The sequence below is a fragment of the Neoarthrinium moseri genome (assembly GCF_022829205.1).
Source record: "Neoarthrinium moseri strain CBS 164.80 chromosome Unknown scaffold7_Wmoseri_CBS_16480, whole genome shotgun sequence".
Lineage (NCBI taxonomy): Eukaryota > Fungi > Ascomycota > Sordariomycetes > Amphisphaeriales > Apiosporaceae > Neoarthrinium > Neoarthrinium moseri.
Window position 1 is genome coordinate 384,968 of NW_026055121.1, and position 16,699 is coordinate 401,666.

Sequence of the window (16,699 nt, forward strand, 5' to 3'; positions counted from 1 at the left end):
ATCAACAGACTCTCCCGGATGATCATTCGCTGCGCCAAGGTCACAAACATCCTCCAACAACGTCTCGAGTACCAGCCTCCAAGCAGGAGCGAACCATTGGTCCCCAGCACCATCCTCCACTGGGAAGTAGACGCTAAGTAGTAATAGATTCTGAATTACAGAGAATTCATCATGTCAAAATTTGTACTTGGTCCGATCCGATTGTGAATAATCATAAAGCCAGTACATAGCTCTTGGACTATGCTCGAGTACAGTGCAGATACTAGACCATGAAATATTATCATTGTATTCCAACATCCAAGGTAACATCAAGCCAATTCTCGTGATACAGGCTGGCACTTGTATGAACACCGGCCCATTCGGGCAGAGGCATATCGTAGGTAGACCGGCAGCATGGCTAGTAGACTCTCTCATTGCAAAGCAGTCTCTGGATTGCCAGCAGATCTGAATATACAACTGTGAGAGCATGTCTCGTTTCCAAAGGGTTTGGTCGTTTTCATCATGCATCATGGTGAATTTATCTTAACTACATGCCTCGATTGCTGCCTCGTCAAGCGCAGGTTTTGAGGATCTGCCTGCCCCTGCCGTTGATACTGCCCAATTCGTTGCAATGGCACATGCAATGGATTTCCAGTTTCTGCTACATTCCTCATTATAACAATCCTCAGGCCTTTTCTCCGTTTCTCACTTGTTGCCTGCCAGATGAATCGAACAATCAAGATTCGAAGCCTGCCCGTTTCATTGCCAATCACTACATAATCTAAACAGCACTCGGGGCCATTGTTCTTGTCACAATATCCTTTCCCCCTCTTCATCTCCCCAATCATAAGTTCACCCGCCAACTCTCAAGTTAAGACATCCTGGCCTACACCACCTCTTTCTCTGATCAAATCGGATCGATCATCATCATCCCACTTGGTCGTTTCGCCGGAGCAGCACCATCCTCCCCGCCTTAAGCAGGTGTTGGTTGAAACCACTTTCAATCTCAACCGCTTCCCTTCATCATCTCAGGACACTGTCACCTTCATCTCAGAACGAACTTTGGTCCCTGGCCTAGGCCTGGCCCAAATAATCCTTTCATCGGTATCCAACACTCGCTGAGTGCTGTCTCCCGTAGGCATTCACCATCACACTTGCATTTCACTTTCGTACTGACGACTCAAGGTATATCACCTCAGTGACCATATCGGAACCCGAGCTCACATTTTCCTAATTTCCTTCGGGCGGTTTTCTCTCATCAAGGTAAAAGCTCTCACATCACAACACGCCAACCCAGGCATCACTGCCGAGGAAGCGCCAAGTTCCCCAGTCAACACATCGGACCCAGGTGATTTTCATCACCACTTCTCTCCCCTTACTTTCCATAAATTCAACCTTTTATTCACTCCTCATAGCATACTTGATCTAAAGCCCCAAGTCATCATGCCTGCCGCGCGTTCCTCGAGCGACTCGAGCGGCGGCGGCGCACCGTTGTACTCGTCGCGAGCGATGGAGGCCACGCCTCACAAAGACAACGCGACTAGCAAGAGCAGTGATCCGCCCTCGGATGACGAGATGGCGCTCGTGAAGGCAAGCGGCCAGTTCAATCTTATTTCGAACGACGCGACCGCCCCCCGCCCTGCGGTCTCGAATGATCCCTACAACTACGGCCAGCAGCTGCAGCGACCAGGCACAGTACGCCCCCCGGCTGCTTTTGGGTCTCAGTCGCCCTACCGCCAGTCCAGCAACAATGCTGTGAACAACGGCGTGCCGCCGTCTATTGCCAGCAGCGTAGGTTTTTCCATGCCTTCCAAGAGTTTGGGTGGGACTTGCTAAATACTGTGACAGCCTCTCTACCGTGGTTTCGGCGACATCCAAGCCAAGCTCATGACCGCACAGCAGTTCGTGCGCACCACACCTGGTTTCACGGACAGCCAGGCCCAGACTGTCCGACACCTCCTCGTCGGCTGTGGCCAGGACCTGACTCACTTTGCGACCACCTTGATCACCGAGCACACCAAGGCCCACCACCAGGTCGGCGAGCTTCGCCTTCAGTATGAGAAGGCTCAGAACGAACTGCTGTCCAGACGCCAGCAAATCTCCGACCTGCAGGACCAGTACAAGTCCGCCAAGAAGGAGAAGGATGTCGCACTGCGAGACGTTGAGGATCTCGAGAGCCGGTTGAACTCGTGTGAGCGCGAGGTGAAGCGTCTTCGACAGCTCGGCAGGAGCCATGATGAGAAGCATGCTATGAAACTCCAGGTAAGCTTGAATGCGCAATTTCTTTTCACATTGTCTTGAATCCATTTGACATTGACTCTAACATCCCGGCCAGCGCCTCGAAGATGAGTTGAAGTCGCTCCGCGTGGCTGAAGAAAGCAACATGCAGCTTGTCAAGGTCCAAGAAACCCCTACCCCCAAGAGCAGGAGATTCGTCCAAGAGGATTCAGCTTCGGACGAAGACGATGACAATTCCGCCTCCAAAGCTGCCGAAACTGCCCGTCGCGGATCCTTCTTGAACCCGACAGCTGCTGAGTTCGGACCGCGTTCTTCAAAGCCCGACCACTCGAAGGAGATGCTTCCCCTTCTCCGCAAGTATGCCCAGAGAACAGGTCCTGCCATGTCCCCTCAGGACGTTCGAGCATATGATGGATCCAATGATCAGCCTCGTATGAATCCACGCCCGGCCACCCGTATGGGTTTCCGCGGAAACTCTTTTTCGTTCAACTCTGGACAGAACGGCTCATGGAGTGCCATGACCGGACCACTTGGACCCCCGCATCTCACCCAAAGTCGTAGCAGTGGTGGTGGATACAAGTCTGCTGCAGACACCGTAGACATCGACTTCAGCACTCTGCAGGAGAAGACTGATTGGTCGGCTGACGACGTCACCATTGGCTTCCAGCGACTCTTCGGCATGATCGAGGGCTTGATTGCCAAACACTACGTGAACGAGCCTTTCAACGAGAGCGAGAATATGCTGCCCATGTCTCACCCCGAAACTTGGAGATACATTTTGTCGATGGGATTGAAGAACCAGACACAGAGTGCCACGCACATGGCCGACCTGTTGACCAAATTCCATTGCCGCCACTGGGTCCTGAAGCGAGTGATCGTCGACTACATCATCAACCGCATGATTATTCCTGAGGTCTTCTTCGGATTCAATCCACAGATCGACGAGCACCTTCATGCCCTCCAAGGACGCATGAAGTCACGCGCTCCTGGATCAAGTAAGTCCCACCTCCTCCGTCTGAATCAAACCGTAGGCTCCATTACTAACAATAGATCTTCCAGACATGGGTCGCCCGCAAGGTATGGAAAGGCAGAGAATCGTGATGGACCATGCTAAGGTCATCCGCTTCATCATCGAGGCCCCCGAGGGTCCCAGTTTCAAGGAGAGAACGGTGGCCAAGCATGCGCAGATGATCCAGGAGATCCTCAAGCCGCTGCGGAGCTGCGTCGTCGAGGACAAGCAGGCCCGCAAGGGCTTGAGCGTCGTCGTCAACGCCGCCTGGACCATCACCACCCACATCTGGACGTCGGGCATGACCATCCACTTCTACTTCCCCGAGACGGGCTCCAAGTTCGCCTACGGCACCATGCGGTCCCTCAACTACACCGACACCCCTTCCGACCAGATGCAGTACCAGCAGTACCGCATCATGCTCGTCATTACCCCGACTTTGAGCCTGCGCGACGATCGAGACCTCGACCGCCTCCGCACCCACGAGCTCCTCAAGTCGGACGTGCTTGTCATGCGATAAGCACGACACACATTTCCCCACCTCACAAAACATTTCCTTTCTATTTCATGGTGTTAGAGTAACCCTGGGTGTCTCGGTTGACAAAAGCTTTGGGAGAGACAGGCTTCCGTGTGGAAGCTCAATTTTTGCGGCTCGATCTTTGGTTTGCCCACAGTGCAGACTGCGCGATCATCGGCGGCAAGAAATCATCTCTTGTTTCCAAGTTCCACAATAGAGACTTGGAACAGGACTTTCCGGAGACGTCGAGCATTCGGGGCACGCGTACGTCGGTGGGCGGCACTTAGCCACGATTATCAGGAGACGATGGATGTTCGGGACGCGTGACCAAAAAGTTGCACACCCTCTCTAGGACGACGCTGGATCTTCGCAATTCCCGTGCCTACTACGCACAAATCCGTCATACAGAGATTTTCTCTTTTCTTTTTTTTTTTTTCTTCTTGATTTTCGGCGTTGTCATGGTACGGAAATCTTGGCTTCCCATGATACCCCACGAAGCAGTCTTCTTCGCCAGCAATCTGGAGCCACCCATATGTTTGGCTACCGGCTTTCACTGCGGCAGAAGCCTAGGCTTCGACAAAGCTGTTTGTTCCCTTTTATTCCAGACTTTCCGGGGAGCATAGAGGCAACACCAGAGGGTCTGACATCAACCTCGATATTGCGACAAAGTCATCGGATTTGGGGAGTTTTCCCTAACATAAGCAACGGCACTTCTTCTTCTCTTCCTCTCGGACTCGTCTGTCTTTCTCATGCCGGAAGCCGATGCTGCGCCCGATACGATGTTGCCTGACTTCTCTCGTCGCTGAGACTCAGCCAGTCAGTCATCTGAACCTTGACAACCAACGTCAACGCTCGGACAATGCTCTACCCGGTCTAGCTACGCCATTCCCAAAAGCTGGCTTCCTCATAAACAGACTGATCGACAGCTAGCAAAGCAAAGAGAGACTCACCGGGAGGCCACGCAGACACGTAATGGCCCGTTTCTTGATTTGCAGTTGGCCTAGTAGGGGGCGACGTGGCACCAAAATGGCCTGTTTGCCTATCGTATCTGCGCAGAACTGACAAACACCGGGGACTTCATAGCTTTGAGGTATCTATGCCTACGGAGGAATGATGCAATCAGCAGTTCAGTTTAGTTCTAGTCAGGTAGTTCACCGAAAGACAACGTTCACTGATACAAAATACGGAAACTAGTGCTCGGGACTGTATGTGAGTGCATGCTCTGGGAAAAAGTTCAGTGACTGAGCCTCTCTTTGAGGTATTTGCTAGTCGGTTTGTTTAGCATGATGTTACTACTACTGGACTGCAAGATGGGATGCGCTGGAGTCAACAGAAATTCTCGACACGTTCTGCCAGTTGATGCGGTGTATCTATCAAACCGATGACGCGAGCCATCCCTAATCTATTCTCTAGAAGCTGCTCGCTAGCAGCAAATACCAGCTTTACTGGTGATGAAACGACTAGTAATACACAAGGAGAAGCGGCAGAAAAGTTGCCATAGGAGAAATTGCAAAAAGCCACCAACGCCCCTGAGCCTAATACATATACCGAATGCCTGCCGAATGGGTATCGTACACCATTTTTATGCCCGTCCCTGTCCCCTGGCCGACGTTTCCCTCAGTGCCGAGGTCTTGCGGTCCAGGCGTTTGACCACCGAGCCGAGCACCGCCTTCATGATACCGTCGCCCGTGAGGGCCGGGGTGTTACCATCGGCACCGACGTCGAAGGAGACAGTGTCCACAATGTCCCGAACGCCTCCTGCGACCTGGTCGCTCAGGTCGTCGTCCAGGCGGCGCAGCGCGTCGGCCGCGCCGCTTTCGTTGCCGACCTGGAAGAACTGGATGCCGATCTGGTAAGGGGGCGCGTCGAGGGCGTCCAGCTTCTTGGCGGCCTGGATCACGACGCTCTCGACGTCGTCGCTCGGCACGCCGTCGGTGATGACGATGATGTTGAGGGGCTTGAGGCAGGTGTCGTCGCCCGTCTCGCGGAACTTCTGCTCGTAGTGACGTATGTAGCGGCGGATAATGAAGTTGAGGCGCGTGCCGGTCGGCGTGCCCATCCGCGGGTGAACAGTTCTGAACATCTCCTCGACGGTGAGCTGCTCCCCTGCCGGGCTGGTTCCCTGGCTTCTGGTCACGTTGCGGTAACCCGTGCCGGCCTTCCACGGCTCGGCAGAGTCTCCGGAATCCTTGGACTTGTGGTTCATGAAGTAGATGTCAGGGCCGTCTGCGTCGTGTGAGAAGATGATAGGCAACAGAGCGCTGAGGGCCTGCTGTGTCTCGCGCCACGATCTTCCGGCCATGCTTCCCGAGTCATCGACTAGGAACACGGTGTCGAAACTCGACAGGAAGGCGTAGGGGTCCTCTTCTGTCGAGGCTTGTTGGACTGATATCGCAGGGTGAGCCCCCGACTGGGAACGTTCATAGACGGGGGAGGCACCTGAACTTGACCCAGAGGGCGAGTCTGCGGTTGGCGAGTATGCTGGCGGGGGAGACTGTGCTCTCGGGCGGCGTGTTGCCGGCGAGGGGTTCAGCATCGGGCTCCGGGCACTGCGCTGCTCTTCGGGCTGTTGGCTCTTGCGGGTGCTGCTCTTGCTGAGGGCGCGGCTCAGCGCGTTCGAGCTGTCGTGACTGAGGGCGCCATTATTGGCGTTACCCTGGGCTGAAGATGCCGAGCGGCGAGAAAAAGGGTTCAACGAGAAACGCTTCATACTCGGTGGCGGATGTGAGTTAGAGGAATGGTGGTGTGGCCACTGGGGGGAAATTATGGTGTTCATGGTGAATTTGGTTGTTGCCTTTCAATGCAAACGGGTGCTTAGCAAGTTGGAGGCGCAGTGAATTCTGAGAGCCAGGAATGCTCAAACCCTCTCAATTCTTTGTTTGTGACAAACGGAAACCTTGTTAGTTGTTCTTGCTTCAAGTAAACTGACTGTTTGTCGACAGGGCAGGAGAACTATGAAGTGTGGATCTACTCACACTTTATACGGCTCTAAAGGCAAGCTAGAGAGTCCTGGCGCTAACCTACAAGAACGAAGTATAGCAATGGATCATCAGTTTGCCTTATTTGAGGCGCACTCAACAAGGCATTCACACGACCAGCCAGCAACCCCTCCAGACTGGAGACAAGTGCAGCTAATGAGCCGCAGTATGAAAGTCGAAATTCATTTTGGCGCCGTTATCAGATCCGATGAAGCCAAGCGTCTTGCGATTCGGGAGGACGGCAATTAAATGCTCAGCCATGGATGGCGCCGCAATAAGGTGCTCCATTACAGCAATGCCCGCCGAAGGTGACCCCCAGAGACCGAGCCAGCCCCCACATTTCTTTGTCAGCGATGCAATCTGTTAGTGTTGGCGCCTGATTTGTGGTGCCTCCGATCTGCTGCTAACGCGAGGGGCGCAGGGCGCAGCTGGGGCACTGCCCTCCTCTGCTAGTCTGCCTACAAGGTAACTTTCCCATGTAGGGAATCACGTCCCATGTGCTGCCTTGCTCCGGCTCAGCGGCCGGCACGAGGAGATTCTTTAGAGCTCGGTACAGAGTCTCATTGGTGCATAACCATAACCCGAGGCTTGATACCATGTGTCAGAGTAGGCATTAATCGGCACTTTGCCATCTCAAGGATGCTGACAAGGAGCAATCACAACATGATAAAGACAATGCTCATCACCATCGTCAGCTTGCCACTCTTAAGGGTGTCAGATGCTCACCCGCCCTTGTGAGACGAGTCACGATGGCGCGTACCCCTATCTCTCAGGTTTCTTCAAGGCGTCGAACATGTTGGTGCATCTAGCGAAGTAGATTTTTTTTGTCTCCTCTTCTTCCTTCAAACTCATTTACTATGATACAAATTTCCCCACCCTAGAGGTCGGGCCAGATACCGCCGCTGTGCTACATTCGGAGGGGCTCTCTGATTATCGCGGATTGTCTGTTTAATAACTTGCATGGTGTCGTGAATTCATCTTGAAGTTATAATAACGAGAAGCGTGACAGGCTGAGAACTGCAGATAGTCTTTAAGTTGACTCTAACAGTCATCCATTGATTCGTAAAGTCGAAGGGGCTTTATAAAGATGAAGTAGCTCACACGCTCCTTTGAACCAGACCCGGACTTTCGTATATGCACCTTATTTTCTAACATATCGGATGACAGTTTGTACTGTCTGGAGAACATAATTCGTCACTGCACAAGCTCTTGAATACATAAGGTATAGTTCTAAATATTGCTAATTAGTAAGGCAAAGGAGATAAGAGAGGAGGATAACATAGTATATTATCTGTTAATACACATTCCTGACCTTTAAGAGCGTTGATATTCGGATGTGCTTCGAAGGCTCATGACAAACAAGGACTTTTGGTGACACAGGAGATCACACGCTATCAGGGGAACAGGTATTTTTGGAAGTGTATGGGTTAATAGAAAAACACTCTAAGAGGTGAGTCCATCTCTAAGAAACCAAGACTTTAGTAAGGTAGGCGAGGAATGAGGAGTAGAGGCGGAGGTGAAGAGGAGAAGAGGGTTACAATAAGAAAGGTGAGGAAAAAAATTGAAGACGCCAAAAATGGAGGAGAATAGAATCGAACCTCGCTCTGCTAGGTATGCACATAGCACCTCCCAACCAAACAGTTTGCCAGATAACGACTCTTTGTTAGGGATGGAGGTGGTTTTTTTATTTACCAGGCAGCGATTTGGGGGGAGGGAATGAAAAGAAGAGGAATAAGGAAAAGTGAGCAGCAAAAAATGGAGGTTGGAATCGAACTCCAACCAGGTGGTCTACCCGCCGCGCGCTTGGCTGCACCTCCCCGACCATAACAGTCGACCAGAGAACGTATTCATTGAAGGTCGAGGTGATTATTTTCAATTACCAGGCAATGACTCAGAGAGATGTGCCAATAGGAGGGAAAGGGGGCAAACAAGAAGGCACAGAGTGGAGCATATAAGGCACATTTCAAGGGAGCAAGTATTTCCCCAGTATTTGCATTTGCATTTACTATCTAAACATCCTCTTCCCCTATGAACATCTACTTGGGGATCTTCACCTTGAACACCAGGGCTTGGCTGTCAAGGTTGAACCCGGTCGAGTCCGCGTACCGGAACCTCCCATCGTTCAGGAACCCATTCTGCGTGATGAAATCGTTGTCACTGAGGCTGAAGACAAAGTGCTCGTCGCCGTCGGGGCGGCGCGGGTCGACGGGCACGACGGCGATGGACTCCCACTTCTCGTTCAGCAGCGCGGCGTCCTGGGTGCCCCCGTTGTGCAGCCCGAACCGGCCCAGCTGCGCGTTGACGTTGAAGTCGAGGAACGCGCAGTACTCGGCCGCCTGCACGCCCTGCCGCAGCACGCCCTTCGTGTCCGCCACGGCGCCGCCCTCGTCGTCGTACCCCTGACCCGCGGCCTTGATGTCGGTCGCCGCCGAGATGTCGAAGACGTCGATGTTGCGGTACTGGCTCTGGGAGTTTTCCTGGCCGTGGCCGGCGCCGCCGTCGCGTGAGAGCACGAAAAACTGTCCGTTCGGCAGCGCGTGGACCTCGGACTGCGCGGCGATCTTGGGGTTCTTGGAAGCCTTGGCCGTCGGGTCGACGTAGGCGGGCAGGGGCACGATGTACTCGGCCTTGTACATCGGCTTCAGAGGCGTAGAGATGTCGTATTTGAGGAAGCGCGTGTAACGCTGTGTCTGCTTCTCTAGGCCCTGCAGCAGACTATCAGTTACACGCGTGTTTGGAGATGGAGATCACAACTTACACCTTCTTGCACAGTAGCAGCTTGCAGGAGAACCCATAGAGTCTTGCCGTCCTCCGAGACTGACAGGCCCTCAAATCCATGATTGTTGTCACGCCCAGTGTCCGGATGTTCAGGGTTGGGGAGAGGTCCCTCACCATTGTCGATGTAATGAGGTGGGCTAGCTGCGGAGAAGGACTCAGTCCCGTTACGGAAGGGAATGATGGCATCCGGGGGTCGGATAGCAGTCAGCATCTTGCCGCTGTGGTCAAAGAGATCTGACAATATTAGTAGCAGTAACACCGAAGCGTTGGCATGCTCGAAACTTACAGACGTAAGGTCCATATTCATCCGAGACCCAGAACGAGCCGTCGTCGTTGACAGCCAGGCCCTCACAGTCGATGGGGATCCTCTTTCCTCCAGGCCCGTCACCGCCGAAGCCGTCACCGGTGTAAGTGGCGACGGGCAAGTCAGGGAAGCCTGGGTACGACAGATGACCCGACGCATCAGCATCTAGACCAGTAGCGGGCGTGCCATCGGGGCCCGAGAAGCGAATGGTGTCCTGGTATGTGAGATGGAGGTTCGGAGCTGAGGGATTGGCGACCGTGGCGTTGTGTGCTGGAGCCAGAGTCACTGTGAACTTGTGGACTCGGGGCTGGAAATTCAGCGTTCCCTCAGTATTCCTAGCAAGTTGATTAGCCCAGCTACGACAAACAAGCAAAGGCGTTTCTAAAAACTCATCAACGGTGCCTGGTTTTCGTAATGGCTCTGAAAAGGTCACCCAAAAAGTGGACAGGCTCGCCTCTCCCGACTAGGCCGGAGAAGTAAATCATACTCACCATCCACGATCCGGCAGACTCCACAGCGTGCCGGTGTAAGTGCCATTGCAGCTCTTCTTCCACGACTTCTTCTCCATGTGGATAGCGCTGCCCAGGCCGCCGAGGTTGTCCCCGAACTTGTCCACCGCGTCCGAGACCACGAAGCCGTAGCCGGCCAGCTCCTCGTAGACGTACTGCTTGCCGTTGCACGTGGTGCTGTTGACGGCCCCCGCGACGACCGTCGTCGAGTTGGCCGCCCGGGGCGCCACCACAGCAGCGCGGGCCGCCGCCGCGACCGCGAGACCCGCCGTGAGGAGGTATGAAGCCATTGTCGAGATGGGGAAAAGCGAATGAAGTCTTCCAGCGGCTCGATGCCTTTGGCGCACGGAGATCGACAGGGCAGAGCAAGGGAACGGAGAGCGAGTGAACTTGACCCGTCCCAGGAGAACGAACGTGTTGGACGGAATAAGCTTCAGAGCTGACCAGGGACGCCCCAAAGCTACCTTATCTACCTATATAGACTTGGTCCTCAGATCCCACGCCGCCCCATCTCCCGCACCCTTCCCTCCACTCCCGACGGCGGATCGGCGCACGCAACCAGGTTCTCGGGATGCTACAACGGAAGGCGCGCCGACTGAATTCACCACGCACGCCCGCGCTAAGTTGTCTGGACTCCACCGGCCCAGCCAGCCCATGCATGCATACGTGACGTTGACCCCACTGACCTATGCACGAAATCGCACGTTCTACGTAGTGGGACAGGGCTTTCCACCCATCTTGCATCCCTTCTATTGAATGAGGCACACGATGGCGGTATATTGGAGGCGCGAAGGAAGCGAGCTCGGTGAAGCTACGCGGGCATAGCAAGGGGCCCGGTGCTGATCCTGGCCTGGGCGCCGCGCCGCACGTTGAGCTTCGTCGTTGTCTGATTGGGCCATCAGACAGCTTAGCTCTCAGGGGGAAGACTATGTAAAGGCTTGGCGACAATTACAGCTGAACCAATTATCTGGCGCGGCTACTTCATTGAGAGGTCAACATCAGAATGAGGGTTTTGCTGGGCTGGAGCCGAAAATGCAACGTTGGGCCCGGCAGATGAGGGATCTTTGCGATCTTGATTCGAGTATGTAAGACGCTATCACCAGCAACGGATGGACATTTGTGTCTTACCAGCTGTGCTGATTTATATCAATTGTCTGTATCTAACAGGAAGTGGCTTCCTCTGGCCACAGTCTCGGCATGGCATTTGCTGCATCGTCAACCGTGTACGCATTTTTGCCATCAAATCGCTGGATACCAGTCGCCCCTTTTGTCGTCCGTTTCCATACTACTGCCAGAATCCAGGGTTTGGCAAGCAAAACCGCAGGTCTGGGGCCAGTGGCACACAGAGTCCCTTCCTCAAAGGACCTCTGATGAGTCTACATACACAAATGAAAGGGCCTTACCGCCCATGAGTCCTAAAACGAGATTGCCAAAGACAGTCTCCCCCAACGCTCCACTGCAAACTCTATCTTGGTATCACGCACGCAAAGCAAATGAGGAGGGGGTTCTGGGTGAACGGCTGGGACAAAGCGAGCTGTGTGAGTCGCCGACACAGCTACAGCCCGTACAGATCCCAGCCATCGTAGTCGTTCGCAGTTGATTTTCGTCCAGTGTTCAGTGTGGAATCCGAGTCGCGCACAGGAGCGAACTCGTTCCTGAACTCCTGGCCCCGTCACAACTCATCATCTTCGGCCTCGATCTCGGAGGGCTTGAGCAAGCCGCCGACCTTGGCCCTTCGCTCGTGGTCTGCCGTGAGCTTCTCGTGAGCTTCCTGCTCCTTCTCGACAACGTAGAGCTCGGCATTGTCCCCGGAAAACTCCTTGAGCGAGATCAAGAAGTCGCGCAAGTTGAGCCGGAACTTGTCGTACTGGTTGTTCAGAGTGAAGAGGCCTTCAATGAAGACGTTGATCTGGGGACTAAACAAGATTGTTAATACGCGCATCATATTCGACTGGTTAGGGAGCTTACATCTGAAGGTTGGGGAACGCATTGCGCAGCAGATTTCCGATAAAGTTGACGAGGAAGTCGCGGTTAGACGTCCCCTGGGGGGCCTGGTCCGTGTAAATAGGACCCTGGATCTTGGGAGTACTACCGTCGGCGGGAATGACGTAGTTGAGGAGCTTCATCAAGAGCATGGACTGGGTCTTGAAACCCGCCTTGTGGTCGGGATCCGTCAGAACAAAGAACACATCCTGAAGAATGGTGATGAAGAACTGCTGGAAGAAAGCGTTCTTGGTAGCATCATCGGTCTTCTCGGCAATGTTGGTAATAAGCTCCAGGCACATGTTAAGGCCGGCGCCCTCCACATCGCGGTTGTCGTGCTTGCTTGCCCACATGCAGGCATCGATGACGAACTTGAACTGTCGGTTGTCCAGCTTCAGCAGGGCAGGGAAGCAGTGAAGGTTGATGGCGCGCAGCAGGTTGAAGAACTCCACACGGTGCTCTGGGAACTCGGAAAAGTCCTTGTTGATCATTTCCAGAGTGCACTCGAACACGTTCTGCATGATGATAGGCACTTGGTCCTCCATCAGGTTGGTAAGCTTCTGGATAATGGTTGACATAGCCTTGAGGACTTCGGCATCCCTGGCGCCTGGCACGTTGCGGTTGTAGTCAACCAGGATGGAGTCCAAAAGTTGAGGAACCATCTGCTGGCGCACAGCGGCCAAGTCTTCAGCCTTGTCGACGTACGTCTCAATCAACTTCAGGATCTCCTTCTTGATGGTTCGAAGGCCGCGGACCTTGGGCATTCGAGGAGCGAGTTCACCATCACGGGCAACGGCCTCGGAAATCAGCTGACTGGTGGCCCTGTACATCTGTAACATGTCCAAGTAAATGCGGCCGATTTGGGGACCAAAGTAGGGTCCGACAGAAGAACAGGCTGAAACGTTCGTCTTCATGATGTTGCCGATGATCTTGATAGTCTCGGTGTCCTGTAGAATAGTCGGGTCCGCAGTCGCATGTCGAATAATCTCATCCCAAGCCGCATTAGGCGCACCCATCAGTTCGCCAAGCAACCTCTCTTGCTGATGCTTGTTCCCCTGGGCAGAAACCATGAAGCCGCAAGCCTCGTAAAACGTGTGGACCTGCTGAGGGCTCAAATCACAGGTGATTCTAGGCAAGTTTCGTACGATCTCCTCGATGAAGGGCTCGCTCTCACTGGGTTGCAAGGCCACGAAATGACGTCTGCATTGGCGGGCAATCTTGATGAACGTATCGCAAGCCATATCCTGAACACCTATTTTTCACTTGTTAGCACCATAGTTGTTTCATATCTTTGACAGTCTGTCGGAAACCAACCTTCGTGAGACTCGTGCATGAACTCGAAAAGCTTGTTGACGACTGTCTTCAAGAACTTCCAGTGGGCCTTGAGGAACCGAGGGTACTGGCCGACGATGTACATGATGTTACTCGCGACGACGGCCTTGTTGTCCTTTCCACGCTTCATCTCGGTGAGTCCCAGCAGGTCCTTGATGACGGTCACAAGGAATCTCTTCTCGGTCTCTTCGTTCATGGCCAGTGAGATAGAACCAATAGCCCAGCACAGAACGTTGCAGTTGTGCCAAGACCACTCGGAGTTGTCGACCTGGCGTTGCAGCTTGTCCGTCATGATCTGTTCCATATCCACGACATCGAGATGTGTCAAGTACACCAGACATTCGCGGATGGTCTTGTACAGCTGAACGGTATCGCTCTCTTTGACGAACTCTCGCACGATCTCTCCCTCATCATTCTCGACAACCAAGACCTCCTCGGGTCGAACCATCTTCTCAATCATGACAACTCGCAAGTTGGACATGACCTCCTTGAACTTGTGCATGCGCAGCGGAATGTTGGACAGAAGGTTGGGATTCGGTGCTCCGGCAGTCGATCCTGTGCTGCCCAGGCTCAGAAGCGGGTTCATCTCCGACTGCATCGGGGCAGTCTGCATCTCCTCGTATAGTTCCTGAACGAGCTTAAGCCAGTAGTCCAAGCAGATCTTGAAGATCTCGCGATCCTCGATCTGGGAGATACGGATCAGATAGAAGTGACCGTGTGTAAGGAAATCGCGGTTGGGCAGGTTCTCGATCAGCTGTTAAACAAGTTAGTGGGCGACCTGAATTTCCATAGGGAATGATACGTACGCCAACATGCTGGCCAAAGAAGTTGCACAGGAACAAGGCCAAGTTCTGGATAAACTCCTGGTCCTTCGAGTTGCTCTGGGGATACGTGCTCTTCAAGTCAAGGTCTAACGGAATGATACCAGCAATAGTAGTAAGCACGTCGCAGAACATCTTGACCACCTGCTCCGTATACGCATTGGGTTGGCCGTGGGCGGCAGTGGTCAAGCCACCAATCTCGGTGAAGACCTGGAGGGTGACGTTGCGGAACTCGGGCACATCGAGGAAGCGCGAACGTAACGTCTCGATCAGGGGGGTCTCGAAGATGTAGCCCAGGGGGATCCAGTTGCAGAAGCGCAGCAGAGTCTCGAGGGTGGCCTTGACCAAGCTGGCTTGGTTGGCTGTGGTGAGGATCTCCTGGCACAGCTGAAAGATCTGGGAGAACTCGTTGCACATGGTGGTCTTGAGATTCCTTGTCTTGGCCGAGGTCATCTGGTCGGCCGAGTAGTCAAAGACCTCCTCGGAGAGGAGTCTGAGGATGATCATGTTGTTCTCGCAAATCGACAGGCTCGTCCGGCAGGAGGAGATGATCTCGTTGATGAAGGTGGGCCAGTTGTGAGGCCATTCTTGCTTGAGGATCGAGATGAGCACCAGGTTGAGCTTGTTGAGCAAGGTGCGCTGCGCCTTGAGGGACTCTTCGGACCCCGAGCACTGGATGATGAAGTTGACGACGAAGTTGCGAATGCCTACAGACACAGCCGACGTTAGTACTTGCGGTGTGCACAGCTGTCTGTTCTCCCTGGTACCGACCTTGGCATTGTTCCCGCGGCAGGACCTTCCATCTTGTCGTGATCACGTTGTCTAGCACCTGGAGACCAAGATCTGCCCGCCTGTTAGCCTAGATGTCTTTCCCTGCTTCGTCTATGGGGCCTCGAGGGCAGCCTACACTTGGTCTGCGGGTAAGTGGCATCGGACAGGATCTTATCCACGAGAAGCCATGCGTCGGGGTCTTCCTTGAACTGCAGCAGAGGGCGAGGGTCAGTACCAGTCCGCTTTCCCAAAGGTCCGGGCCTGGGGGGAGAAATGCATACCTGGTTCAACGCTGCTTGTGCAGCCTTTTGCTGTGAGGCGGGGAAAAGACAAGGTTAGTACACGGTACCTGGCGTTTGGACGCAGCGATCCGGGGCGCAACTGCAAAAGCTGCAAGCTCTGGGCGGCGGGTGAAATACATACCTGCTCGCCGCGGCCTTCGTAGAAGGTCTGGACGGTCACGTCGAGCTCCTCAATCGAGGGCGGCATGGTGAGGTGCGGTCGAGCTGGCTGTGGTGAATTCTGGTGGCGGGGAAGGCGACGGCTCGGCGCACGCGAGAGGGTGGGTGAGGGCGGCGAAGCTGGCCTTTGCAGAGGGGATCGCAAGGCAAGGCGGGAAGAGGGCAGGTCGTTTGCAATCCAGGCGACAAAAAGACAAGGAGACGTGGGCTTGGGTGTGGAAAGGGAAGAAGGAAAAACACCAGAGGAGTTGCGGGCTGGCAGGGTCGAGATATCAAATCGAAGCAGCAGGCGGGCGGGCGGCGCTTGGTGGATTTCGCAGCGAGGCCGTAGGTCCTGTAGGTCATAGGTCGCAACTAGGTCCCAGGTCCCACCGGCGTCAACAGGGCCGCGGGCGTTGGGTGGGCTGCCTGTCCCACGTTGCTGTAGTGGTCGCCGGGTGGGCTGGGAGGCTGAGAAATTGACGTGTTGCCCCGCACTCCGTCACTCTCCCAGGGCTCCAGTCTGGTCCCTCACAACCTCAGGTAAACTCGTTTCTCACCCTCTCCCGTCTGGTCTCTGGGGCCTGTCTCTGCCTGGGACACACACCAGATGAGACCGCGACCCGACCGCCAATCATGGGTCGCGGCTTATGTCGCGACTTGCAGTATCGACTACATCGGCCAAATACTTATGTCTGTAGCCCCCCTCTTAGACAGTTCTGCATCACGCAATTCGCTGTAGCTTTGCAGTCAGACCACCTCCTCACAAGAAGTAACACCGGACCCATGATTTTAACGATACATAACTTCCGACTAGGTCTGAGAACTCTAAGAGCTGAGTGAGGCAATAGCCCATCCACCAAGTCTTGGGTATACTGCAAAGGCAGTCAGCCAGGGCTGGTCTTCTGGGGTAGTGACTGGCCTGAGAGCACATACATCATGGAATAGACTAGTGCTAGAGCCAACAATGCGCAAACGTCCTACCAAAGACCTGTCTTGTAAACTGACATCGTGGAAAACTCAGATGGGCGGGCGGCGCT

At 54.1% G+C, this 16,699-nt stretch overlaps 4 protein-coding genes across 4 annotated transcripts; 1 reads left to right on the plus strand and 3 right to left on the minus strand.

Moving 5' to 3' along the window:
* Nucleotides 1–1,422: 1,422 nt before the first annotated feature.
* JN550_003062 (uncharacterized protein) lies at nt 1,423–3,746 on the plus strand (the record flags this gene model as incomplete). Its single annotated transcript, XM_049314424.1, has 4 exons — nt 1,423–1,770; nt 1,828–2,241; nt 2,315–3,212; nt 3,277–3,746. The coding sequence occupies 4 exons, from the start codon at nt 1,423–1,425 to the stop codon at nt 3,744–3,746; spliced, it is 2,130 nt and encodes a 709-aa protein (XP_049174897.1).
* A 1,579-nt stretch (nt 3,747–5,325) lies between these two features.
* Nucleotides 5,326–6,519, minus strand: JN550_003063 (uncharacterized protein; the record flags this gene model as incomplete). Its single annotated transcript, XM_049314425.1, has 1 exon — nt 5,326–6,519. One exon carries the CDS (start codon nt 6,517–6,519, stop codon nt 5,326–5,328), a length of 1,194 nt encoding a protein of 397 aa, XP_049174898.1.
* Nucleotides 6,520–8,757: 2,238 nt separating this feature from the next.
* On the minus strand, nt 8,758–10,602 carry JN550_003064 (uncharacterized protein; the record flags this gene model as incomplete). Its single annotated transcript, XM_049314426.1, has 4 exons — nt 8,758–9,426; nt 9,480–9,733; nt 9,786–10,138; nt 10,295–10,602. The coding sequence occupies 4 exons, from the start codon at nt 10,600–10,602 to the stop codon at nt 8,758–8,760; spliced, it is 1,584 nt and encodes a 527-aa protein (XP_049174899.1).
* A 1,382-nt stretch (nt 10,603–11,984) lies between these two features.
* JN550_003065 (uncharacterized protein) lies at nt 11,985–15,708 on the minus strand (the record flags this gene model as incomplete). The annotated part of the gene is made up of 8 exons (XM_049314427.1): nt 11,985–12,228; nt 12,281–13,547; nt 13,610–14,381; nt 14,434–15,155; nt 15,220–15,291; nt 15,356–15,428; nt 15,501–15,530; nt 15,643–15,708. The coding sequence occupies 8 exons, from the start codon at nt 15,706–15,708 to the stop codon at nt 11,985–11,987; spliced, it is 3,246 nt and encodes a 1,081-aa protein (XP_049174900.1).
* Between the last annotated feature and the right edge of the window lie 991 nt (nt 15,709–16,699).